The following is a 27,042-nucleotide window of genomic DNA, read 5'->3' on the forward strand; positions in this document are numbered from 1 at the left end:
GAAAGTCAGAGGTTCACCAAGTGCCCCCCGCCCTGCTGGCTGAGTGCATAGTGACCCCTGCCCACTCCTGGGCTGGCCGGGACGGCACTTCCACGGTCAGCTCTCGGCGGTCACGGGAGAGAGGGCCTGGCAGAGGGCTCACTCGTTAGCGCTCCCTCAGCGGGCGCAAGAGACCCAATCCGCAGTCATATTTTTAGACCGACTGTTAGCTTTCTCCACTGTCACCCTTCTATGCCAGCTCCTGTGGGCTTCACAGCTGAGTCACCGTGGAATTTTCTGAAGCCTGGCCCAAGAGGACAAAGGCACCCCGGGTCTGACGGTGGCGGCAGCAGCGATGGCAGTGGGAGCTTTGTGCTGGACAGAGGACTGCGTGGAACACAGTCAGAGCCTGAGCTCAGCCCAGCAGGCGAGGCCCCAAACACACAGTCAGACTCTTGCTACGTAACAGAAGTCGCGGGAGAAACGCAGACACGAGCTGGGAGTCCCACCCTGAGACAGAAGGCTGCGTCCCCTGAGCCCTTCCCCCCTCCCCGACCCTTGGTGCTAGGCTGTGGGTCCAAGATGGACCTGAAGGCACAGAGGTTGGGGGGTGGGGGGGGGCACTCGTTCCAGACCCAGCCTGCAGCTCGGTGCGCTCCTCGGTCTCATGTCCCTGCCCTGACCATGGGTCCCGCAGGTCCAGGATGGGCCCTGACTCCGCCTTTCTCCTCACCCCGACCCCTGGAAGTTTCCCTGACAGAAGAAGCGACATGTCCCGCAGCCACCCACCCCACCTGGGAGGGACCCCACTGTCACAGGGTTCCCAGGAGCCCCTCCCTTCTCTGCGCGGACAGTGACTCCTCCACAGACTGACTACCTGACACCACCACAAGGACTCTGGCTTCAGTGCACGCTGCAACTTCCTGCAAGCTGGCCGCCAGGCCCTGGGAGCCATGGGGACGCGGAGTCACTGACCCTGCAGAACCTGCCCACCCACAGAAGAACACACGGAGCGACCCTGTCTGAAGCCTGCGGTTCAGACCCACCGGGACTGGCAGGGGGTCAGCACCCGTCACTCACGCCCTGACTGCGTACCCGGCAGCCACGACTGGGCTCCATGCTGTGTGCTGGAGTGTGGTGGCGGAGAGCTGCACAGCCCGGCTCGACTTGCAGGAACCCTTGGGCCCGGACGCCCATGCCACACAGGGGAAGAGCCCTATTTTGGATGCTGCTTTGGAAAGGTTTTTTGGAAGCACAGCATCTACAGAAGCAAAATGCAGAGGATGCCTGCCCCTCTCGTCCGGGACCATCCAGCCTGCACTGCAGCCAGGGGGCACCACACAGGGGACCCAGCACCCCCTGCCCAGCAGTCAGGGTGGAGCCCAGACACAGTGAGCAGGCTACGCCCCGGGATCTGCTCTGGGGAGTGGGGGAAACAGGACAGACACGTCCTCCAGCACCCCGAGCCTGGCGTCTGGTCTGCCCCCGGGGCTTCTGTTCCAGGTGTCCCTAGGAGTCCTGGTTCCACTTCCTGCCGAGTTCTGCCACACGCCAGAGTCCCCTGGGGGAGGCCGGAAGACCAACCCCCGGGTGGCAGTGGATGAGCTGAGACCTGCCCGGCGCAGGCCCTGGCCCCGAGGCAACCGTCACCTCTGGCTCGGGAGCCCCAGAGTCATCCACAGAGGTCCCCTCCCCTGAGTCCTTGCCCCGCCATTGGGGCTGTGCTCGAGGGAACACAGGTGTAACGGAAAGCTGAACAAGTTCGGAACCAGCGAGACCTGGTCAGAATCTGGGCCACAATCTGGCAGTGGGGCTGCTTTGGGAGCCTGCTTCCTCGTCCTCAGGACGGAACCAGCATCAGCACCCGTCTCCCAGGACCGAGAAGCATCCCAGTCACACGATGTACTCAGCACAGGAAGCACTCGATACTGCTGGCGTTCGGCCATGGTACCCCGTTCCAGGACAGTGAGGACAGCACTCGTGAGGCACGCACCGTCTAGAAGGCAGGGACCCCCACACGAAGTGCCACATCCGAACCAGCACTGGCCCTGCAACCACAGCCTCCAGCTCGGAGTCCACCGCAGGGTCTGCCTGCACTGCAGCCTGCGAGGCCCACGAAACCCACGCAGCAGGAGGCCCCACCCCGGGGGAGGCCCCACCCCGGGGGAGGCCCCACCCTGGGAGAGCGAACCCGTCTCCTGCAGAGCGCCGAGCGAAAGGTCACCCCAATGCAAAGAGCCCCACTGCACAAACCCCCACACTGCATTTGGTACGCTTCCTCACTGCCTCCCTCAGTGGGGGGGGGGGGGGGGGCTGTTAAGGGCGATGGTTTTCTCTGCTGTGGCTATCTCCAGTGCCCAGAGCACCGTGCCCGGCACACACCAAGTGCTGGGTGTTTGCTGACTGAATTTAGCCAAGATTTCTCAGTCAAGAGCCCTCTCCCGACCTGCTGCCCTGCACAGTGCCGGACACTTGGAGTGCCAGCAGATGGTCAGAGGGGAAGCCACAGCTGCCTGGGCACCACGTCACGGGGCAGAGCCCAAGGACTCAGTCCACACAGAGGCCACACACAGGGCGCCAGCTGCCTGCAAAGACGACCCCAGACTGGCAGAGCCACCCTGGAGAGACGGAGCTAGCTGGGCCTCACGCAGGAAGGCAGGGTGGGCCCTGGAGTGTGGGCTGCATGTTCCCGCACAGCTGGCAAGGGCGCCTGCTGCAGCCGGGGGTGGGAGGGCTGCACCCCGCTGCAGGAGGTGGCGCCTGCGTGGGCTTTCAGAAGGCCAGGACGCAGGAAACGAGGACACGGCCCTCGCCACAGCTCCGAAATCCAAGGACAACATGGGGACTGAGAACGGTGTGTCTCCACCCCTCAAAGAGAAGGACGTGCCCACACTGGCCCTGCCCGCAGCGAGGCCACGCCGCCAGGGCCACCCCCTGGCCCCTTCGAACGCAAGGGTCACGCCACAATCCCTCCCTGGTGCACAGAGCCCACCAACATGTATCACTCAAGAGCCTGAGATGGAAGGTGGCGAAGGAAGCCCACCCCCATTTCAGAGACAGCTCCAAGCACAGGCTTTTGGGGGTGGCAAAGCTGGGGAAATTAAGGCTGGACCTAAGCTATTTTTTTAATTAAAGTGTAGCTGCCATGCAACACTTTAGTTTCAAGTGTACAACACAGTGGTTCGACATTTACATACCTTACAACATGACCACCTTGGTGAGCCTGGGACCCATGTGTCTGTACACCCAGCTGTGACAGCAACACGGACCGCACTGCGGGGGCCGTGCACAACGCCCCTGCGACTGACTCCACAACGGGGGGTCTGGGCCTCTCAGGCCTCTTACCTTTCCCACCCACTCCCCACCCCCGACCCGGAACCGTCCGTCTGCCCTTCGTGTCCGAGTCTCCGTTCTGTTTGTGTGGTGTTTTAGCGTGCACCTACAAGAGGGATCATATGGTATTCGTCCTTCTCTGCCTGCCTTATTTCACTGAGCATAACACGCTCCAAGTCCGTCCGTGTGGTTGCAAATGGCAGGGTTTCACTCTTTTTTTATTGCTGAGTAATATCCCAAGCTATTTTTACAGCCTAATTTCACAGCAACTTTCAGGCCAAGCTCTCCCAGCCCCCAGACAGGCCCTCCTGCACATCTGCACGCTGTGATTACCTCTTGGGAAGGTCCTTGCAGCAGAGGCAAACCAGAGCCAGGGGAGGGCCACACCCCAATCTGACACCCGTCGAAGACGGGGCCCCGGTCCGACACTGGCCACCACAGACAGGCCCGTTTCCCAGGGGAGCTCCTCTTTCTGTGGCTCAGACACGGTGGGACGGAGCCCAGGTCAGCTTTGCAGGCCACACAGGCTGGCTTCAGAGCACCCCCAAATGAAGCCACCACGGCCTCCAGCCGAGATCTGCAGGCCCAGATACCACTGACACCATGCTGCCCTGGGGCCTGTACCCCCGACTCGGGGGGAGCCCAAGGTGGCAGGAGGCCAGGGCTCCCACCCAGAGGTGGTTACAGCAAAGCTCGTCCCCACCTGCAACCAAGTTCAAAAACCCCAAACCCCGACCCCCAATCCAATGGGATTTTACTGAAATAAATGGGCATTAAAATGCCAGCAGACACAACAGTCCCAAGCTCTGCAAAGTATTCTAAAAAAAGACCTGCACCAATGAGGGTGGAGGCCAGAGAAACCAGCACGGCAGCACCTGGCTGCGCCAGGGCCGGAGCCCGGAGCGGGGCGGCAGGAAAGGTGGCGGCAGCTCCGTGACTCCTTCGGCAGCAACAGCAAATGGCTGCCCCCCCACCCCCACCCACCGGTCCTCCTGAAGTAGCTGCTGCCGACAGACATCTGTTATTAAGGCACAACTCACATACAGCCAAACACGCAGATTCTAAGTACACCTATACAGTACTCCTTAAGTTCCCATTTCCTCCCGAATACCCAAGACCTGCATGTGACCCCCTCCCCCCCTGAACCACCAGAGGGAAGGTCTGGGCAGAAGCGGATCAAGGGGGTCAGGGCCCCTTCGATTTGCCCCCATCAGATCCCTCCGGGTGACGATCACTCCTGAAGGGGAGTGGCCCTCCCTTCACCCACCGGGTCACCCTTAACACAAAGGAAGGAAAAGGGCCTCTGTAGCCGAGAGCCACTCCACCCTGCTCGCCCTGCCCACCCCCTTCCAGGATCGATGCTCTCAGCCGGGGTTAAGCCAATTCCGATCGCCCAGGATTTCCCAGCTCACTTGCCACCACTCAGGGACCACCCGTCCTGCCCGAGAGCTCCCTAGCCTTAAGGCCACTGAGAAACAGAATCCGGGCGTCCAGTAGGCAGCCCCTGAAGTCCCCTCCCCCACCCAAAAGTGTTTTGCTTCATCATCTCTAAGACAGGCCTGGGCACCAGGGGGTTTATCCGGATCTTTTCTGCCTCGGGCTGTCACCTTGGGGACCTTTCTCAGGGCCACCCCAGGGGCAGGCTAACAACTCTGGGGATTTGTCAGGGGAAGCGGAGAAGCCGTGCTTGCCCTTCCGAGCCACCGTCTGTCCTGCACGCTCACGGCCAGCATTTCCATCTCTTGCAAAACAGCTCCATGTTGTACGTGGGGAGGGGTGGGGGAGGCAGAGGGGAGCGGAACAACTGTTGCTGTGGATATCGGCGCTGGCCGCCGGGCGCCCCCTCCCCCGCCGCCTCGTTCTCTGGCACTCACCCGACTGCGCGCTGCTCTGGGCTGAGGAATCGGAGTCCTGGGTGCTCCAGGGTCGGTCCCAGCCCGCGAGACTGAGCGACTGCAGGCCAAGGCACAGGTCATTTGCATCTGGGAGGCCCCGGGGAGAATCTTGCGCAGAGGTGGGGAAAAGCATCCTGCTTGCGACTGTTTCTTCTGAGTCCGGGAAGTCTGTTTCGGACAGGAGGACAGCAAAACCCCAGAGTTAAGGGCTGTTCGCCCCGGTGTTATCAACAACAAATATTATTAATAACAGTTTCCCCAGGCTTAGGAACCAGACACCCAAGCGGGCAGGATGCTGCGGCGGCTGCCTCTGCACTTTTGGGGGCGTTAGAGCAAGAGCAGCGGCCATGCAGCCCCCTCCCCAGGCACACACCCCATCCCGTCCGCATTACAGACTGGCCAGCATGTGATCAGGCTGCTGATGCTTCCCGCTGCCAGTGACATCAGCCGGCTGAGCCGTGCAGCAGAGCGAGCGGCATCATCCCTCACAGCACGGGGAGGAGCAGGAGGGGACGGCGGGGAGGAGACTCGCCTCCCAGGGAAAAGGCAGCACGGCAGCTACTCGGAACAGCCGGTGCGGCGCCGGTAAGTCAGGGTTGCGAGGCAGCGCCCTCCGTCTCCAGCAATGGTGGCCCGGTGGCCCTGAGGCAGGACTGAGGTCCTCGCCGCCTGCCGACAGCAGAGCCAAAGCTGCGCCTGCTGGCTCGTGGCGCTGCCCTCCTGCCCCTCCCGCTCCCTCCCTCCGCTCTCCACCCCCAAACCCAAAAACACTCTAGTCCTGGACTCTCTCCAGCTGCTTGCTCGAGTCCTGGTTTTGCAGCCCAACGCAAAGCTCCGCGGTCCTGCGAGCAAAGACCCATGGGCTCCCCGAGGCCCCTGGGCAGCACCCTGACACAGCAGTGTTTTCCACAGAGGGTGGGATAACCTTCAGAAAACACTGAACACGTGCACCCCAGCAGCAACACCTGGTGCTCCTGTCTGGAGCCGCCCATCAGAGAGGAAAGGGGTCAGCGCTGGCAGTGGGAGGGGAGTCTCGGGGCTGCTGGAGGTACAGCCCACAGCCCACATGCCACGCCCAGGGAGACCTGCCGTGACTAGGACAATCCAGCAGGAGCGCACACACGCATCAGGCCCCGCGACTCCCTCCCCCCGGCAACGGGAGGCCTAGAGAGACGAAACACTCCCCAGGTCTGAAAGACCAGAACGCGAGCAGCCGTCTCAGACGTGGCCTTACGCCCCACAGAAGCCCCACTCAGACCCTCGGGTCACCAGCTCTGCCCTTCCGGGGGCCTGAGGGCTGTCCTGCCGGCTGTGAGCATCCCCGAATGCCTTAGCTGCCTGGTCCCCTTGAATTAGGGGTGCTGCCAGGGCCAAGGCCCTGTGTCTGTGACCACCCACAGCTCCAGCAACCAAAGTCAGCTCTTCCAACTGCCCCTCACCGATGTCCTCTCTGCACCAGTCTTTCTCCCACACGCCCCTCAGAAAGGAGGGGCAGCCCAGATCCCAGCCCCAGCAGGCAGGCTGCACCCCTGGCCCGGGCTGCAGCACCCGCCCTGCTGTTCCCCGTGGGGCAGAAGTGACCCTGTGCTGGGAGCAGGCTCACCGGGGACTGCCGCCTGCCGTGACAGGGCCCCAGTGGGGCAGAGCGGGGCACAATGCTGTCACACAGGGACGCTGGCCAGCGCCTCCTGCAGCTCGGCCCGTGTCCACAGGCACCGGCCTCAGCCCAGCGGGCACAGCCCGCCTGTGGGAGGGACGCCTCCCGGGAGGGTTTTTTTTAGAGCTGTGCTGCTGTGTCATCCATCCCGGTCCTCGTCTGGCTGCCTGTCTGTGTCAGGGCCTCGGTTCCCCAGCGCACGGGCCGCACTGCCCCCACCCAGCCTGCCCTCCACGCCCACCCTTCCCCAAGCTAAGAGGAGACTTTTCAAAATGATCCGTATGGATCAGCTACAACACGATGCTTCTTCCTCTTCAAGCACCCAGACTTAAGAAGCCATTTCCCCTAAACCAGCCCTCTGTGTGGCCCCTCCCTTCCACTTCAGTGTCCACAGGCCACCATTCCTCCCATCCCCTCACACCAGGGCGTGGCATACGTGGTGACGTGGGCACGCAGAGGGAACCTAATCAGTGACTATCGTCTTGCTGCCCGAGGTCGAACGTGACAGACCAGCAGTACTGCCATCCCCGGAGCTTGTTACAAAGACAGGCCCCCAGGCCCCACCTGAGGCCTGCGGGCTCTGCCCCCTCTCCAGCAGGAGCCCCACCTGAGCACGCAGCACTCGAAGTCTGTGCTTGGGGTCTAAACACAGCTCCCCTCTGCATTCACGGCGCGCGCCGCGGCAGACGGCACCGTTACCCGGGTCCGTCCCCCCTCGCGCTGTCCCTTCCACGTGAAGGACGCCTTCACCGCGCCCGCTGGACCCTCCGCGTGGCGGGCTGGGAGGAATGAGCTCGCCGTGGGAGTCCCACAGACCTTGCTCCGCTCAGCAGGCCTGTGCTGTGTGACCTCCGTCTAGTCACTCAGCCTCTCTGGGCATCTCTTTTCGCCTGCCGAGGGGCAGCCGCAGCCACCTGTCAGATATGTTGTCAGGACGGCACAAAGCATTTGGTACAGTGTCTGGCCCCTAAAATTTTATCAGTATTTTACTTTCCATAGGGTGCCCATGTAATTTGTCACCCAAACAAGACATGTTTGAGAGAGAGAAAGGGGGCAAATATTAATAATCACGGCAGGGCAGCAGCTTAAACAGAGACTGTCCTGGGCGGAAGGCAGGCAGGGTCATTCTACCTGCAGCCACTCGTGGTCTGAAGCATTTTTACTCTAGAAGCTTCCTTTCTAAGGGCTTCCTTCTGCTTCCTTCTCCCAACTCACCCCTTCCGCTCCGTGCGGGGAAGGAAGAGTGAGGAGCAAGCTGTGGACGCAGGCCCACAGGCGGTGAGTTCAAAGGTCTGAAGAGGAAAGGCCAACTTTCCTGAGCGGACACCCACCTTTGCCTCTCAAACTCACACCTGGTGCCAGACAGGAATTTGCTCCTTTTCGCTGGAGAATATTCTTCATAATCTTCTGTCAAGCACCAACTGGATCCTCAGAGCGATCTTCGGGAACCAGCACAAGGTGGAGAGTCGGCTCTTACTCTGGGGCCATCTATCTGAACAACGTCTCTGCTTCCACGCTTTCTCCTCAGAGACTCTTTTATCAACATCTGCACAGAGTGTCTGCTTTAGGTCCCTTCGCTTGGTTCGCAATTTAAAAATTATTTCCCTTTGAAAATATCAGTTATTTAGGCAACGGAACTCAGGGAAATGAGTTAACTGACCCGAGGTTGAAAGTTCGCCGCAGCCTGAGCTAAAGCATCCCCCGGTGGACTCAAAGACAGGTGAGCAGGGACTCGGCCCCAGGGCTGCTGAGTTCTGCATCCTCAGCTAAGGCCTGCCTGTCCTCCGATGACCCTTTCCTAGCACCGTCTGCACGCATTTGCTCCGGGGCCTCAGCAACCACGGAGTTTACGGCAAACAGGGGAGCAAGACAAGGAAAGGGCAGACTCCACTGTCAAAGGCTGGAGGTGACGGCTCTGGGCATCCTGGGCAGATGTGCCACAGGCTGATCACAGGAAACCAGAGACGTAGCTTTGAGGAGGTGACAGGGGAGAAGGGCAGTCAAGCCAGGAAGGGCGGAGGTTGGAACACCAAACTGATGCTCGGGCACACGGTGAGGAATCTGTACACTCTTCGATGAAAGATGGTGAGGAAGAGGCCCAAGGTGCACTGGAGATCAGAGTGAGGGAGCCCAGGGGCAAGAGGAAGACGAGGGGGGAGAGAAACAGTCGGGGGAGTTGGGAAGCTGAATCTGATGCCATGATTATAACTATGTGAAAACTCTGTGTTGGTGGACAATGTTGGTTAAAAAAACACACACAGAAAAATGCAGCTACTGTGTGAGGGCAGTAGGCTCTAATAGATTTATTTTCCTTCAGCTACTGCATAAACATTATAACAGTGCAAAACAAAACCCGTCCTCTGCTTTTCCTTTTTAGATTTTAAACGAGCAGGCTGTGCAGCACGCACGGCAAACACATCATCCCCAGCCTCAGTCCCCACGAAGGGCAGAGACAGGACGTGGGTCGTCTGTCTCCACTAGGTTCACGGAAATGACTGACCGACTGGACGGCCCGCTGAAGACAAGTTCCATCTACCATGTCCGTGAAGTAGCACGTGTAGGACTGCATCTCTAAAAAGACTGTTTGAAAGACTATTTTCTCCCCCCGAATCAAGAAAACCAAAATGATGCCTTTGAAAATCCATTTTGGCAACTTAACGAGCGAACTTGCAGGAAGTCGGGCCCCGTCAGGGTGAGTTCCACCACTCCAAGTGCTCTGCGGCCCGGGCACCGGCAGGCTGCAGGCTTCTCCATGCAGCGCTGCTCAGACCCCGACGGGCAAGCGGATGACTCAGGGATCTTTTCAGAGCAGGTTCTGAGGCAGTGGATCTGGGTCAGGCCCCAGAACCGGCATTTCTAACAAACTCCCAAGTGCTGCTGGTGCCGTTGGTCTGCTGACCACGCTTCAAGAAGCCGAAGTTTAACAGGGTTTTTCTACCCCAGATGCTCTCTTCCAGGTAATTCACCCTGTTCTCGCTCATCCTCATTCTTCATGGTGCGCATCCTCCTAAACAAGGACCCCCAAGGGCTCCCTGTGGCCGCTCAGACCAAAGAGCCCAGCTCACTTGTTTATTGTGTCTGACACTAAAGGCTGAGCTCTCTGGAAACTCAGACTACAGAACAACTTCTCGTTAACGTAGGTGCTAACGATGGCAACAGCGACGCAGAGGGGAGAGGGCGCGTGATGGCTCGGGTACACAAGGAGAGCTGCCCTGCGATTTTAGCTATACGTTAAAAGTCACATTACAACAGGACAAGGTGTAACAGAGAGCATTAGGTTTACCTCGTAAATCCCGGCATAAAAACACGATCACTGGGTTATGTACATCTTGGCTGCTCTTTAGCATCTCCAAAGGAGTTCTGCAAATTCTTTCAAAGTGATTTCTACGATGTCTTACGATAAATCTTACCCATGTTTAGATTTTACAACGTTGTATGCAGTGCTCACAAATCGGAAGATTCAATATTGTTTAAGAGCTAATTCCCACCACATCGATCTATGCGACCCCAACAAGGAGCCCTGCCTGAAGGCAGGTCCGGGTGGGGGAAGACTTCCGAACAGATGGTGCAGGGACAGCCAAACAGCCATATGGAGGAAAGGATGAAGCTTGACCCCCGACCTCACACCCTCTACACACACTCATTTCATACAGATCAGAGAGGCCTGTAAGGAAAAGTCACAACTCTAAAGCTTCTCGAGGACAACCAAGTACATCTGTGACTTGCAGCAGGGAGCACAGAGGTTTCCGACAGAGGACACAGAAAGCAATGATTGCTGGGAAAGATTTGGATGACCCCGGCTCACCAAGATGCAACGCTTCTGCTCATCAAGATGCTGTTAGGAGGATAATCAGGCAAGCTGCCACAAAGGAGGAAATATCTGGGACCACATTTGACAAATGGCTAGTATCTACAGTATATAGGAAAAGTAAAAAAAAAAAATTTTAAGGGCAGGAAATCTTGAAAAGGTCTATCACAAAGATATATAAAGGGCCCATAAGCTCTTGAAAATGCACTCAATGTCATCAGTTATCAAAGAGATACGAACTGGACCACAGTGAGATGCCACTCCCCACACCACGCGCTACAACGAGAAGCCCTGTTCCATACCCGGCGTGCTGTGAATGAGAACTGCATGCCACGTTAGGGGAAAATGAAGTCACCTTTTTTCCGACAAAAAGCAAGTCTGTCTGAACCAATTGGTTTGACAAGAAGAACGGGACTTCATTAAATTAGATTTTATGGTTGACATTACCACAAGCAGATTAAGTTAAAATCTATAGACCCAGAGTTTTGACAAAACGTACTTTAAGCAAGTTACAGGATAAAGAGCATTTTAGAATATTGTATTGGCAAAGGTGTATTTTTATTTGTTCTTTTTTAATTTATTGATTTCTAGAGAAAGGAAAGAAGGGAGGGAGGGGAGGGAGGGGAAGAGGGGGACGGGGGAGAGAGAGAATCATTGATTTGTTGTTCCACTTATCTCTGCATTCATTTGTGGCTACTTTTATGAGCCCTGACCAGGGATCAAACCCACACCCTTGGTAGATCGGAACGACGCTCTAACCCATTGAGCTACCTGGCCAGGGTTGCAGAAGTGTTTTTTTTAAATTAACAATACTTCAACTTTCTCAATTCTTCAGGTAAACTGAAGACCCTAAATAAGGCCTCTAAGTGAAAGAATAACATAGTAGTCATCTGAAATCTACATAAAGCATTCTTGATACACTTCCAAAGAACTGAGAAATTCAATGACAGCTGACTTAGGTAACAAATCTTTTCACAAATTGGATGATTTTCCAGTTCCTTCTTCTTGACAAATTTGTGAGAGTCAGCACATAAATGACTAAAAATAATGATAGATGACTGATTTTTTTTTTTTTGCACAAAACTCAAGTTGAAACAATTGGATGACCCAGTCTTACAATGCCTTCACATCCCGCATGCTTGTTTGTGTGAACAGGTTACTCAGAGCCCAGATCCATAAACACAGACAATCGGAATGTACTTGGTGTTGAAAATTCTGAGTCACTCTAGGAATAAGTGAGTCATCTAATATTACGTGAGATTTTTAAATGCCTCATTTATCTCGTTAAGAAGCATTTCCAATAAACAATGATTAGCTAAAGAATAAAATTGTATCAAAATCTGTCACGTTTAGGTTGTCTTAATCAGTTGCCCTAGCAATCAATGCCACAACAATTGAGACTTCAGTCACGGGAAATCATTTAAAATTTCAATTTATGTGCTATTTCCGTTGCAGAGAGGGTTAGCATGATCAACAGAAGACGCAAGTGTAAAGCATTACATTAGGACAAAATTCTGTGGGAGAAGCAGACTAGAAATACGAGTTAAAAAAAAAGAAGGAATAATGAGAATTTGCCCACTGTTAAAGAACTGGCTCACATATTTTTGAAAAGATAATAGATACCAATCCCTCTACTATTTTGATTCTACTTGATACATTTTTACTTACAATGAAAATTAGGCATGAGGTTAAATGTGCCAGGAGTACTTTATATTTTTAAATTTTTTTGTGATAAAACAAGATTTTAGCATTCTTCAGTGTACAGTTCGGAGGCGTTAAGTACACGCACACCTTTGTGCGCCCATCCCCATGATCTGCTTGCCACGACTTTTTCATCTCAAACTGAAACTCTGTATCCATGAAACACTAGTGCCCCACTAAGCCTCCAATAATTGCTCTATAAACTCCATTACTCTAGGTGCCTCACAGAAGTAGAGTCATCTAATATTTGTCCTTTGTGACTGGCTTATTTCACTTAATATAATGTCTTCAGAGTTCGGCCATATTGTAGCAGGTGACATAATTTCCTCCCCTTTTAAGGCTGAGTACTATTCCTTTGTGTGAATGGGCTTCCTTTTGTTTTTCCATTCATCTGTCCGTGGATACGTGGGATATTTCCACCTTTTGGCTATTACGAATAGCACTGCTATGAACATCGAGGTACAAGCATGTCTTTTCAATTCTTTTCTATTTATTTTTTAATATATTTTATTGATTATGCTACTACAATTGTCCCATTTCCCCCCTTCACTCCCCTCCATCCTGTACACCCTCTCCCACCCACATTCCCCCCCTTTAGTTCATGTCCACGTGTCATACTTATGAGTTCTTTAGCTTCTACATTTCCCGTACTATTCTTGCCTTCCCTTATCTATTTTCAACCTACCATCTATGCTACTTATTCTCTGTACCTTTTCCCCCTCTCTCCTCTTCCCACCCCCCTGTTGCTAACCCTCCATGTGACCTCCATTTCTGTGGTTCTGTTCCTGTTCTAGTTGTTTGCTTAGTTTCTTTTGGTTTTGCTTTAGGTGTGGTTGTTAATAATTGTGAGTTTGCTGTCATTTTACTATACATGTTTTTTCTTTGTCTTCTTTCCTTAGATAAGTCCCTTTAGCATTTCATAAAATAAGGGCTTGGTGATGATGAACTCCTTTAACTTGACCTTATCTGAGAAGCACTTGATCTGCCCTTCCATTCTAAATGAGAGCTTTGCTGGATAGAGCAATCTGGGATGTAGGTCCTTATCTTTCATGACTTGGAATATTTCTTTCCAGCCCCTCCTTGCCTGTAAGGTCTCTTTGGAGAAATCAGCTGACAGTCTGATGGGAACTCCTTTGTAGGTGACTGTCCCCTTATCTCTTGCTGCTTCTAGGATTCTTTCCTTCGTTTTTATGTTGGCTAATGTAATTATGATTTGCCTTGGTGTGTTTCTCCTTGGGTCCAACTTCTTTGGGGCTCTCTGAGCTTCCTGGACTTCTTGGAAGACTATTTCCTTTGCCAGATTGGGAAAGTTCTCCTTTATTATTTGTTCAAATACGTGCTCAATCTGTTGCTTTTCCCCTTCCCCTTCTGGTACCCCTATAATTCGGATATTGGAATGTTTAAAGATGTCCTGGATGCTCCTAAGCTTCTCCTCATTTTTTTGAATTCTTATTTCCTCATGCTTTCCTGCTTGGTTGATTCTATCTTCCTTCTGGTCCAGTCTATTGTTTTGAGACCCAGTTTCCTTCCCTTTACTGTTGGCTCTCCGTGCATCTTCCTTCATCTCTTTTTATAGTAACCTGCATTTTTTCATCTAATTTGCACCCAAAATCAACCAATTCCATGAGCTTTCGGATCACCAGTGTTTTGAACTGTGCATCTGATAGATTGGCTATTTCTTGGTCGCTCAAAAGGATGAGTCCTGGGGGACTGATCTGTTCTTCTGTTGGAAACGTATCTCTCCCTGTCTCTCCTTTTTTCTTTTTTTTTTCCAGTCTGCTCGCTCTTGTTACGGTGGGGGGCAGAGCCTTAGGTGTTCACCGGGGCTGGGCACCCCAGTCGCTAGATTGTGACATTATATGTGGGGGCGGGGGCTGGGATGGGAGGGAACAATGGTGGTAGTTCCACTCTCCTGGGATCTCAGTCCATTCTCTGGGATCCTGGGTTGCGAGCTCTGCCCTGGTCCACAATCGCCGCCTCACTGGGTCTGCCAGCCGCAGCTTGCATACTCAGGGACCACCGTTGAGTTCTTGTGCGCCACGGATGGCTTACACGCCGAGTTCGTGCCAAGTTCTCCCTGACCTCCGTGCGCCGCCGACCCGAGCCCGCCCGGCTTGTCCTCTCCGCCCCTCCTACCAGTCTGGATGTACGGGTCTATTTCAACTTCTTGGCTGTCCGACTTCTACTCAGATAAATCCTCTGTCAGTTCTGGGTGTTATTCTAGCTCTAAATTGTTGTTGTTCTAATCTTGGTTGTGCGTGGGGGTACAGTGTGTCCACCTATTCCTCCATCTTGCCGGAAGTCTCCCAGTTCTTTTCATACACACCAAGAGGCGGAACTGCTGGATCATACACCAACTGTTTAATTTCCTTAGAAACCACATTCACCACCACGGCTGCCCCACTTCCATCTCACAAGGCACAGATGTTCCAGTTTCTCCTCATCGAGACCTCATATATGTATGTATGTATTGCTCAACGCCCATCCGAATGGGTATGAACTGGTATCTCCTTGTGGGGTACACTTTTTTTTTTTAAAACAAGATGTATACAAACAAATGTTTGAAGATGCTGCTGTCTACTTCACAAATCCCCAAGTTTTAAAAATGTCCCCCACACTAGGTTTTTGTTGAACTGTTTCCTCCTATGCCATCCCAGGGGTCCTGAGGGCAAATGCCATCTTCTTACAGGCTCTGTTCATGAGCACTGTAATGGCCCGCGGGTCTGACCCAACCTGGGCCAAAGCAGCCCACCCCTGCGACCACAGAGACCAGTCCAGCTACGGACACGATGCACACCGAACTACCTGGCAGCCCTTCCGTGAGACTGCTCCGGTTGGCTCTCATGGAGGAAGGACCATTACCTGACTTCATGGCGCCAGAGGATGTGAGCACAGCCCCTGCCTCAGATAATAGGAGACGGTGCAAAAGACAACCTCGAAACCCAGGGAGAGAAGCAGCCCAGAGACGGTCCTGACAACATTGGGGGTCCTCCAATTCAGCGTCCTTAGTTTGTCGGAGATTTCTTTCTATCCTGTGACCTATATACAAACCAAGAGCCTTCCAACACATCCCACATTCTGCTAAAGTTAGTTCTAATGAGGTGTTTGATCATTTGCAAGTACGAGTGTTCTGTGTGATTCAGGCCCTCTGGCAGGGACTGACCGAATGAGTGATCATTCAGCAGGATGGGACGCTCTGGGACAGAGCCCCCAGTGCCCCAGCACCAGGTGACAGAGACAGCTACAGTGGAAAGCAGGAAAGGAGCTACAACACCAGCTGGTCAGACCACTTCTTTACGAAAGAGCAGACAAGGCCGAGACAGGGCCAGACTGACAAAGCTACAAAGTGGCAGACGTGGGACCCAAATCCAGGGGCTGACCTGGTCTCCTGCCTCTCTCCTGCTCTGTGGCACTTTCTCAGCCCACGTCTACACTTATATCACCCCAACAGAGACTTGCTTTAATGATTTTATAAAATTAGCCCTGGTTGGTGTGGCTCAGTGGATTGAGCGCAGGCCTGTGAACCAAAGGGCCACCGGTTCGATTCCCAGTCTAGCGCACAGACTTGGGTTCCTGGCCAGGTCCCCAGTGCGGGGCACACGAGAGACAACCACACATTGTTTCTCTCCCTCTCTTCTCCCTCCTCCCTCTAGAAATAAATAAAATCTTTTTAAAAAGTAAATAAATCTTGTTTTTTTAAAATAGTTTTATAAAATTATTAATGAATCCTCTCTCTTTTCTCTACTTAGGACCCCTTGGAGCTAAATCCACCCCATCCTACCAGGAGTCCAGTTCCTAATACCGACTCCACCAGACTCCTAGTTCCCCCAACCCCCGCCCCCTGCTTCCTCAACAGAACGTCCATTTCACATTCTAAAGTTCTCAAGATTCCACTGCCACAGGCACATACCATTCTGAACTTGACACTTTTTTAACTTCTTCCCCATGGAGAGCAGTAAAGGCGGCAGCTGACCCGAGGCCAGCTCCACCTAACCTACGGCGTCCAGCATGGGTGTTTCTGGAGCAGAATGCCTCGAAAACTCAGGTCCTGGAAAGCAGCATGCTGTCCAGGTGGTATCCCCAAGTGGTGTGGAAGACTAGTACAACTGACCACAATGAAATGTTACTTCCCTGAGGCTACAGTGGTCAAGTGTCAGGTCTGCAGAAGGTCCTTGAGCCTGACAGGGTCCAATCACAACGGATCTACAGAACATCACAGCTAGTGATTTTAAAAGTACCAGTTGCTTCCATGTTGTACAGAAACAGAGAGTAAATTAATACATCATTCCTGGAGGGTAATCTAACATGTGCCCAGAAAGCTTTGAAAGATACTTACTTAACGAAACAATTTATTGTAGAGATTTGTACTATGTCCACACAACCGCAGATGCAGGCGACAGTTGTACCTTCAGGTACTTCTACTGTGAAATAGACACCTACTGGGGCAAACTGTTTCCCACAGTGTGGAATTCTTGACGTTTTGTACCGGGAGCCATTTGGCAGTCTGCTAAAGCCTATGGGTACCTTCTAAGAATAATGTTGCTAAATATGTAAAATCGTGATCATCATTTTAAAGTAGTGATGAGCAAAACAACATTTCAAGATATATGTGCATGACTATAAAGCAGTAAGATTCAAAATGTCCAACCATCCTACCGATGATGGTTACTATTGCCAAAGTTTTAGGTCAGGCTAATGTCATTGTGATATGTTGCTTGCCTTTGTGATAGCAAGAAATGCTACATTTCAGTTACACATTGGTGAGGGGGAGAAGGTCTAAGCTTTTAGTCCTGCCCAAGTTACCCAACTCTCTGATTTCTACCCAGGGACCCTGGCTAAGAATCCCAAAATGCATCTATCTACACAATAAAATGTTAAGTAGCCTTGAAAATGACAGAAAATGAATGACAGAAAGAAAAAAAAAGAAAGAGACAAATTATTGCCCAGTGTGTTAAAAGATTCTCACCTTAATACATATATATATTAGAAAAACACTGAAGAGATACACAAAAATGTTCTTTCCTCTGGGTAGTGAGTTTACATATTTTTCCCCCTTCTAGTTTGTCTGTTTTGTTCAGAATTTTTAAAAAAGATTTTATTTATTCATTTTTAGAGAGAAGGGAAGAGAAGGAGAGAAATTTCAATGTGTAGTTGCCCCTCTCGCACCCAGTACTGGGGACACCTGGCCTGCAACCCAGGCATGTGCTCTGACTGGGAATTGAACTGGAGACCTTTTGGTTTGCAGCCGGAGCTCAATCCACTGAGCTACACCAGCCAGGGCTCTTCAGAAATTTTTTACAATGAACATATTGTAACAAGAAAAAAAAAACAAGATATAATATCCCCTAAATAAATTTGAAAAAATTTTTTTTAATTTTTAAAGATTTTATTTATTTATTTTCAGAGAGAGGGGAGGGAGGCAGAGAGAGAGGGAGAGAAAGGTCAATGTGTATGCCCCAACTGGGAACCTGGCCCACAACCCAGGCGTGTGCCCCGACAGGGAATCAAACCCACAACCTTTCAGTTCACAGGCCTGTGTTCAATCCACTGAGCCACACCAGCCAGGGCAAAATTTTAAATTTTTACAAAAAAAAAAAAAAAAAAGTCCATACTAAAAAACTTTAAGTTTGACATTAGGAGTCCAAAAACAATATAAAATTAAGTTAGTTAATACAGTGAACCACAGAACATTATTACAAACAGAAGGGTACCTTGGACTCTACGAAGTCCACGCCTCTCCTGTTCACAGCAAAAACGCTCTCCTTGGTACCGATTCCAGAAGCCCTAACCCTTGACCTCTGCACAGTGCTCTCCCCGCAACAAGGGCACTCATTTCTCCTTCGGTCGAACAGACATAGAACACCTGCATTCAGAAACCGAACACGCACACTGAAGTGAGAGTGGTCCTGCCTGTGATTGAGACAATCCAGCCTGAGCGTTGAATGGCAAAGCCCCGACATTCCAGCAGATGGGGACAGGACCACGCAGACCAAGGCTCTGGAAATCCCACTTCAGGTCCCCACCTCCTAACGTGAGGAGAAGGGCGGAGTCTGCAGAAGGAGTGGAGACCAATCTCACAGTGCTATTGCTCCTCCGGGGTTGGCTCCCCTCCCACCCTGCACTGCAGCCCTTCCGGTCCAAGTGGACGGAAGAGCACCAGCTACTTGACCACAGCCTGTCCTACAATCCCTTGGGTCCCTTCAAACACAGCACTGTTTCCTCAACCGAGCCCCAAGAGAACCTGTGTAGGACAGGTACCACTCTGTCCTACAGTTAGGAAAACTGTCTCACTGCCCAAGGTCAACCTTAGAACCCAGGTTTCCCCACTTTTTCAAGGTACTCTTTCCATTGCGCCTCTCCATGTGCCCTGAAGAGAGTCAAAACAGGCCATAAGTATCTATCTTTCAGTCTGACCACCCACTGGCCTGGGCGGGGGTGCACAGGCAACCCCCTCACCAGGGCCTGGCACCTTCCTGGCGACGCCATCCAGCTGCCTGGCCAAGTGCAAAGGTGCACTCCTCCCAGCCCCTCTCTCACGAGGCACAGGCCCCACCCCTCACATGGTTCCGCAACCTGGCCTCAGTGAAAAATACTCTGCTATGAGCAATGGAAGTTTCTGGCAGGTGTGAGGTAACCCAGTGAGAATTAAGCCATTGTTGATTTAATTCTCTTACTGGAATATAATTCATGCAGTTTTTCCTCAAAGGAGCAAAACAGCACATGTATGTAGAACTAAGCGGATTCTCTGAATTTTTAACTCCACATAAGCTTCTTACTGGAATATAATTGATACAATTTTTCTTACTGGAATACAATTCATAGTTTTCCTCAAAGGAGAAAAACAGAACATGTATGTAGAACGAAGCTAATTCCCTAAATTTTTAACTCAGCATAAGGTAAAGGAGAATAAGGTTTAGCTTATGGTTTATTCCAATTAACAAAAAATATTATACATGTGTATATTTTTTGGGAAGTTAGAAAAGAGGGCTCCAGTCCCCTGTGACCTTCTCTCAATTGCCCTCCAGTATAATTTAATAGAAACAAATTCTAAAGTTACCGTAAGTCTGTCTCCTTCTCAATGAACCTCTCCCTCAGACATTTAGCTACTGTATGCTCACATGACCCTACATCTTTGTGGGAATTATTTCCCAAGGCCAAGTTTTTGAAAATAAAATTTTCCTAACTAAAATTGAGCAATCGCTCCCCCTTGAGAATCCCTGTTGTTGCCACATCTTTTTCAAGGTCCACTAAAAAAATTTAAAGCATGTTCACTTTCATATAAAATAACTCAAAAACCAGTCAATCTGCATTCCTATAACATGTTGCAACTCGCACAGGAAAAGATCAGGGAACAATGAGGTCACCTGGCTGCCCTGTGACCTCAGGCTCAGGAGACGCGGCACTGCTCTGCGGAGTGGTCCGAAATATCGCACAGACAACAGGGACGTGAACTTGCACTCATGTTTGTAAGTAGCTAAAATATTCGAGAGCCACACTGCCCAATACAGTAGCCGCTGGTCGCAGGTGCCTACTGACCACTTCGACCACAGGGAGTTCAAACTGAGCCGTGCTGTCAGCGCACAAACATACAACGGGTTTTGAAGTCTTAGTACTAACAGGAGAAACAGCATCTCACTGATAGTTTCACACGGACTATATGTTGTCATAATACTTCCTATGTGTTGGGTTACGTAAAATACTAATTTCACCATTTTAACTTTTTTAAAAAAGATTTTACTTTTTTATTTTTAGAGAGAAGGGAAAGGAAGGAGAGAGAGGGAAGGAATCATCTATCGGTTGCCTCTTCTACACGTCCCATTCAGGGACCGAACTCTGGCATGTGCCCTGACCCGGAATCAAACCAGTGACCTTTCACTTTGCAGGACAATGCCCAACCAACCAAGCCACCTTGGTCAGAATCACCTTTTTAACGTCAAAGTCACTACCAGAAACTCCATGATTACATGTGACTCACATTATAATTCTCTATACAAATAATCCTGACACCTCTGACTTGTCCTTTTTTACCCAATCTTCTTGAGTACGGTGAGCTAGATTTTGACATTACAATTAAAGGCAGTCTTCACCTGGGGGCACCCACCAGGACACTACAGGACGGCAAGCGTTACTGGGGGTTCCAGACCGTCCTGCACAGGCTCACCAGGAGGCTGCCAGAATCCTCTCTGCACACAGCCCAGAGCACCACGTCTTCACATCTAACTCACCTGGCAGATGATCATGAACTTCTCGACTGATGGGCGTAGTGCAGACTCCACTGAAATCCAGAGAATTATCCAGTATGGCATTTATCCTCTGGAAGATACTGGCATTGCTACACGTGGAGAGTGCGTGTGCCTCCTGGCTGTCCCAGCAATCTTTGATCCTTCCCGCTTCCTCCTCCTAGACACAGAGCAGAGACATTCAGGGTGTCTGCACTCCTCACGACAGCCCCGATCCCCCAACCCGACACCAAGAGTCAGAGAACACCGTAGCGAGGGTTGGAGTGTCCTGCCTGTGTGCTGAAACACTCCGAGAGTGCTCACTGTGAGCCCTGAGCAGGCTGCCGCGAGGGCCTTCTCCTCGGACGGGATGTGTGCCGGAGCTACCTCGGCAAGGCGGCAGCGGCCTAAGCCCTAGATCCAGACACGCCTGGTTCAGAGCCTGGGGGATGTCTATACAACAGCGTACTATTTACCAGTGAGCAGCAATGAAGTATTGATGCAAGCTACTACATGGAGAAACCTCAAAAATATTATTCTACATCAAAGAAGCCAGCCACAAAAGACATTTTATACAAGTTCACTGACATAAAACGTCTAAAGTAAACACATCTAAAGCAGATCAGCTGCCTTCCACTAAGGAGCAGGGGCGATTAGGCGGTGGTGGCTAATGGGTACGAAGTTTCTTTGTGAGGCAGTGAAAATATTCTAAAATTAGATTACTGACTGCAACTCTGTAAACATACTAAAAATCACTGACTTGTATATTGAAAGATGAACTTTATGTAAACTACTTCTCAACACATGTGTTTAAAAAGTGTAGTTCAGCCATGTATTAGCCATCACTCCGCCTCTGTGCCTCAGTTTCCCCATCTGTGAAGTGGGAAGAGTATCGCCCTCCTGATGAAGTACTCTGAGTGCACGGTAGCTGCCCGTCGCACCTGAGGTTCGGCCACAGCCAGCGACATGGGAAGAGTGGTACGAACACCACACAGATGAACGGTCTGAATAAGCTGTGCGATTCCGTGTGGTCAGTAAAGGTACATACACGTCATACACGACATTACCAAGTGAAGAAAGCACTCCTCACACACAATTGGGAACTGAACCCCCTAAATAAGTGACACCACCACCCAGCAGGCGCCCCGGACTGAGTCCAGATGCACACGCTCCATTCTCTAGTCTGCCTTGTTTGCCCCGTCCAGGGCCCGACAGCGGGAGTCACAGAACACTGGCTGACAGACGCCTTCCAAAGGGAGTCAGACTCATCAGCTCCTTCATTCCCAGTGACCCTGGGGGAAATCCCCTAAAAGCAGACTGAGTGAGGAAACAAGCATCTAAGACCCCATAGCCTGGTCAAGTCCAGGTGAGCCTGAGAAGGACCACAGCGTTCAGTTCTGTGAACCCTGCTGATGGCTTGAAGGGACCAACCTGAGTCCCTCATTCTCAAGCTCTTGAAAAGACCGGTGTCCCCTGTGGGCGGTGTGGACCGGAAGAGCCCCCAGTCCATGACTCAGGCCTTTCACAGCCCTTGGTTTCTCCGAGTCTCCACGCCACCGGGGCAGCTGCAGGGGCCGGGACACGGGCACCCACAGTCTCCCTGCAGGTCCTTCTGCAGCACGTCTCCCGGATGCGCTGTCTCATGATCAACGTGCACCAACTGCCTGCCACTGACACGGAACCCCCGAGAGTAAGCAGATTAGAGATTCGACCCGAAGGAAAACTTTCAAGTCTAGAAAGGGAACTCAGAGCTCGCTGTGTTGTGAGCAACTGCAGCCCACGCTGCAACGTGCTGTGATGGTCCTGTAAGGCCAGGGGCTGGAAGAGGCTGTGCCTGGAGTGAGGGTAGGAGGAAGGGCTGAAGAGCACGGGGACAGCGGGACAGCATCCCAAGTGGTCCAGAGTGCGGGGCATCCAGGGCGGAAGAGAAAAGAAGGGAGAGGCAGCTTCGCCTGCCAGGCTGAGGAGTGAGGGTTATCTTCTACAACAGAGGTTCCCAAACTTTAAAATCCCCCCGTTAATATATAAAAGTGAACCTGATTTCAACTGACTGTAATAAGAGGTGTGATCTATATGGATTCCCAGGTCCTGGCCATGCGGCCATGCTTACGGGGAGGTTAATGACAACTGCACGGGAGTGTCAGGCAGAGGCTGTGAGCAACCCCATGAAAGGCGGAGGCGGGAGAGCCAGGGAAGAAAATCCCCGCCCCCTCCCCAGGCCCTAGTGGGTCATCTGGGTAAAGATGCAGACCTGGAGGCCTCGGGGGCGGGTGGGAGGGGAACCTGCGTCCCCAGGGGGAAAGAAGGTCTGAGAGTATACCAATCTGAAGCAGTCTTAACCACCCTCACTGGGGGGACGCCTGGCTAACCCTGCCCACTGCCCACCCTTCTCTCCAGGGCACCAAGTCAAGAGACCTCGAGGACTCGCTGGCGTTCAGATAGAAGCAAACGAAGTGTTGCATTCTATCTGAATTCTATCTGAGTTTGTGTTGCACCCAAACTGTGTGACCACACTGCTAAGTACCCCACTGTGTGCCTTGAGTAACTAACTGATTTAGAACGGAAGGAGACAGACAAAAACTCAAGGCAGTGACATCGGATGGGAACAATACGTGTACAAGAGGAATAAAAACAGTAGTGCCTCAGGCCCTGGCTGGCATAGCTCAGTGGACTGAGCGCGGGCTGCGAACCAAAGTGTCACAGGTTCGATTCCCAGTCAGAGTATATGCCTGGGTTGCAGGCCATGACCCCTAGCAACCACACATTGATGTTTCTCTCTCTCTTTCTCTCTCCCTTCCCTCTCTAAAAATAAATAAAGAAAATCTTAAAAAAAAAAAAACACAGTAGTGCCTCTCACAGGACTTGTGACTACACCACACATGCCGGGCACGGTACCTGGGACATAATTATGTGCTGAACAGCTGGACGTGGTGATCGTAGTGTCCTTGTAATGACACCAAGGGGTCAGAGGCCACCACAGGGATCCTTGAAGAAAAGAACTTATTTGCTCATAAAGGAGAAAAAAAGGACTAAAGACCCAGGCCAACTATTCCTTTGAAGACCCCAAGTTCTTTCATGTCAGATCTTGCTAGTCAATTGATTTTAAAAGCTTAGCCGAAAGATTAGAAACATACCATAAGTCAGACTGCCTAAACCCTGAACCTGCTAGAAGGCAGTATGATCCTTTTAAACTCCAGTAAATGAATTCAGTTTTTGCTTGCAAAACTCGCACCTTCTACCCACCCCCCTACTCTGTATATTTTTATCTTAACTTTGATCGATTTATAGGTCTGACTTCATGCCCAAATTTTACCCCAAGGAAAAAGAGGTTTCCTTTCCCTTGCTAACGCTACTATCGCCTGCTTGCTTTCACTGTAATTTTCGGCATATTTTCCCATAAAGTGAGATCATTTGCAGCTTCTTCTGGCCTTTATTTGGTCTTTTGCTGTGGATGGGAAAGTAGGCTTTAAGACAAACCAAAGACTTTTCAAGAGAAAGCAAACCTTAGGGCTACTGTGATCGTGGATCAACAGGAAAAAAATAACTGGCAATGCTAGAGAAGAAAAACAACAATTCTTACTGTTACCCGCTAAAAATGGCCTCAAGATAAAACTACTCGTAACTACTTATTATCAGAAAGAATGGTTCATGAGGAATCTCTGCTAACACAAGCAATTTTCTTTAGTAGGTCTCAATTTCCCCCTTTTCAACAGGTAACAATCGGCACTCCCATCACAGAAGAGTGGTTTCCTTCCGCAATAATCCTCCACGGAGAAGGGAAGGGAGGGGAGGGGAAGGGACGGGGGACTACCATCCTGAGAATGCACCCCCTTTCCCACAGGGGAAGAATCCTCCCCAAAACTGTGATTCGCTGCTCCGGAAAGCAAAAAGAAGACAGGCTCTGGAGCAGAAACACTAACTTCACCACCTGAAGTAGCTTCTCGGAGCCTCGACTGCCTCAGGTATGACATGTGGTGCCACCTGCTCTGCAGACCTCGTGGTAAAGAGAAATGTACAAAGAACCCGGGCAAGCTCAATAAATAACTTATTAGTGACGGATGTCCCCCAATGCCACGCAGTTGACTAAGTCACCATTACTCAGAAGTACACTTTCAACTACTCACCCCAGTCAGGCTCGCCAAGGAGCATACGTACTTATTCAGCATGTAACTGGACAGTTTGCTGGTTCTGGGGGTGGGTTTTGTCATGTTTCAATTTTTTTGGATTTCTAAAACATTCAGAAGCTTTAGTGTTAAGACACTTCCCCAAACCCAGGCTGGACGATGTGAGCAGGAAAAGCAGCAGGATGGTGGAGCTGCTGCAGCCGCCTTCAAATCCCAAACCTAAGGGGAAGTCTGCGTTTCATCCCAAACTCCTGAATTTAATCAAGCGACACCTCCCTCGTCACTCCTGCGGTACGGGTAGGAAAGGGCCCCCTCATCCACAGCTCAGCACTCAGCTCAGGGTACAACCCTCCGGAACGACCCAAGGCCCCGGAGGGGCATGTCCCGGAGCAGCAGGACCACCAGGGTGGCAAAGCTCCGCACAAACTTGCGGGTGTGAACAGACAAGCCCAGCATCTCTGTACTAGGGCCTCTCGTTGAAACAAACAAACGAAAACAACTCAAACACAGTTCTTTCCCTCGAGAGCACACTAGCGTAGAGGTGGGAAAACCAGTGGACCGACTGGGTGGAGGGGAGAGAATCAGATTAGCCCCAGGGGAAGAGGAAACAGGACGTGGGTTCTGCTTTCAGACCTGTCTAGGTTTCGTGCGCCTCAGACAGACAGGCCCATTCAGGAGGCCACTTGGAGCCAGGGGTCCCGAGAACAACCAGAGCTAAAGAGCGCGACCTAGAACTGGACTGCAGAGAGAGCGGGCGCTGCAGGAACACACAGGCCCTCTGTGTGAGAGAGCGAGAACGAGCCAGCAGAATGAACCACGGGGAATGCGGCATTCAGGGGGAGGCGGAAGCCTGAAGTGCCAACACAAGAAGGGATCAGACAGAAGCGGGGTGGAGGGTGTGTGGGGGGAGCAAGTCACCGAGTCTCAGGAACCAAGTGGGAATTTCAAGTAAAATGAAATAATCAGAGAGCAGCGTAACAGAGATCAGGGTGCATGATGAATTCTAGAACAACACTAATCTGGGAATGAAGAGACCTGGCTTCCAAGTCTGAGTCTGTTATCCACTTACTGTACAAACTTACAACAATTCACGTTTCCTTCTAAGCCTAATTCTCCTTGTCCATGAAAATAAGAGTCAGACATGACAACCTGGGTTTGCTGTCACCTCCAAGTTGTACCCGGGAGACAGCGCGCTAACACCTTTTGAACTTCCAAAATTACAACCTAAAAAAAGAAAACAATTCCAAAATGACAGCTTGCAGAAAAAAAGTCTCAGGAGAAAGGGCAAACTCAGGAGACAGATGGTGTCAGAGCCAGAAGCCAGGAGTACAAAACCAGAATGCAGAGAGCACAGGTGTTTAGTAAGAGATTAAGTGTTCTGTCAAAAGACCGGGGGGCGGGGGGACCCCACTTTGCCCTTCCAGGTAACTGCTTTCTTCCAACAGACAGCTACTCCCCCACCTTGATCAAGGGAGACCTCAGGCCAAGGTGCTACACCTGTCGGGATGGTAGCTCTATCAGTGCATTATGCTGCCCAAGAATAAAGAAACCTTAATACTAATGTAGTCAAGTTACTCTCAGAAGCAACAGCGACACGCAACTGTGACCCATTTTAGCACACAAATCCACCTGTAGACCTGTGCTCTGGGGAGTCTCCAGTTACCTCGAGGCAACTCATCACAAACACGGGCCTTAAAAATCAAAACAGCGTTAGCTCACTGAAACCTCAAAGGGCGCCCCTACCATGCCGGAGAGCAAAACGCAACATAGATTCAGAGGTTGTGTGTGCCTGAGTGTCTGTGCGATTGAAAGCAAGGCCCATGTAGTCAGGAATGCCGCCCCCCCCCCCCCCCAGGGCCTGTGTTATTTAAAACACAGTGGATATTAAGGAAGCAAAATAACCCCTAACAGAAGCCTTTCAAAATCCAAATAGCGAAACTCACTGAAAGTTATGTTTACAATGAAAATTTGACAGGGAAATTTGGATACAGACTCATTTCACGGGAAGTCAGATAATCTTTTGAACTCTATCACATACATTATATAGTTTTCAGTTCGACCTTCTCAGCCAGTTTGTGATTGAGAAATGCTGTATTTGGGGGTTCCTATCGAACACAAAAGACTCTGGGCATTTGGAATCTGTCTTAAAGAAAATGAAAAGCTCTAAGGAGCAGTTCCAACTGAAAACAGGCAGCAACGGCAGCAAAGAAAACCAAGAGCATGTCCCAAAGCTGTAAGGTGGGGGACAAAAGCGGGGGACAGGCGAAAGGCTGACTAAACCCTGAGTGGGGCCATCAGGGCTTCTCAGTTTTCCCTCAAACAGAAA

At 51.4% G+C, this 27,042-nt stretch overlaps 1 protein-coding gene across 5 annotated transcripts in view; it reads right to left on the bottom strand.

Moving 5' to 3' along the window:
• The window catches only part of CPEB1 (cytoplasmic polyadenylation element binding protein 1), a 47,435-nt gene that overhangs the window by 16,193 nt on the left and 4,200 nt on the right, over positions 1–27,042 (bottom strand). For 4 of the 5 annotated variants that reach the window (XM_036012342.1, XM_036012344.1, XM_028502218.2 and 1 more), the window contains exons 2-3: positions 20,599–20,773; positions 5,187–5,375 (exon numbers count right to left, since the gene is read on the bottom strand). In XM_036012342.1, coding sequence (XP_035868235.1) covers positions 5,187–5,375; positions 20,599–20,773 — 364 coding nt within the window. Of the gene's footprint in view, positions 1–5,186; positions 5,376–20,598; positions 20,774–23,487; positions 23,650–27,042 lie in introns of those variants that run through there. The other variant, XM_036012343.1, reaches the window with a different exon arrangement.

This window comes from Phyllostomus discolor, chromosome 12 (assembly GCF_004126475.2).
Source record: "Phyllostomus discolor isolate MPI-MPIP mPhyDis1 chromosome 12, mPhyDis1.pri.v3, whole genome shotgun sequence".
NCBI lineage: Eukaryota > Metazoa > Chordata > Mammalia > Chiroptera > Phyllostomidae > Phyllostomus > Phyllostomus discolor.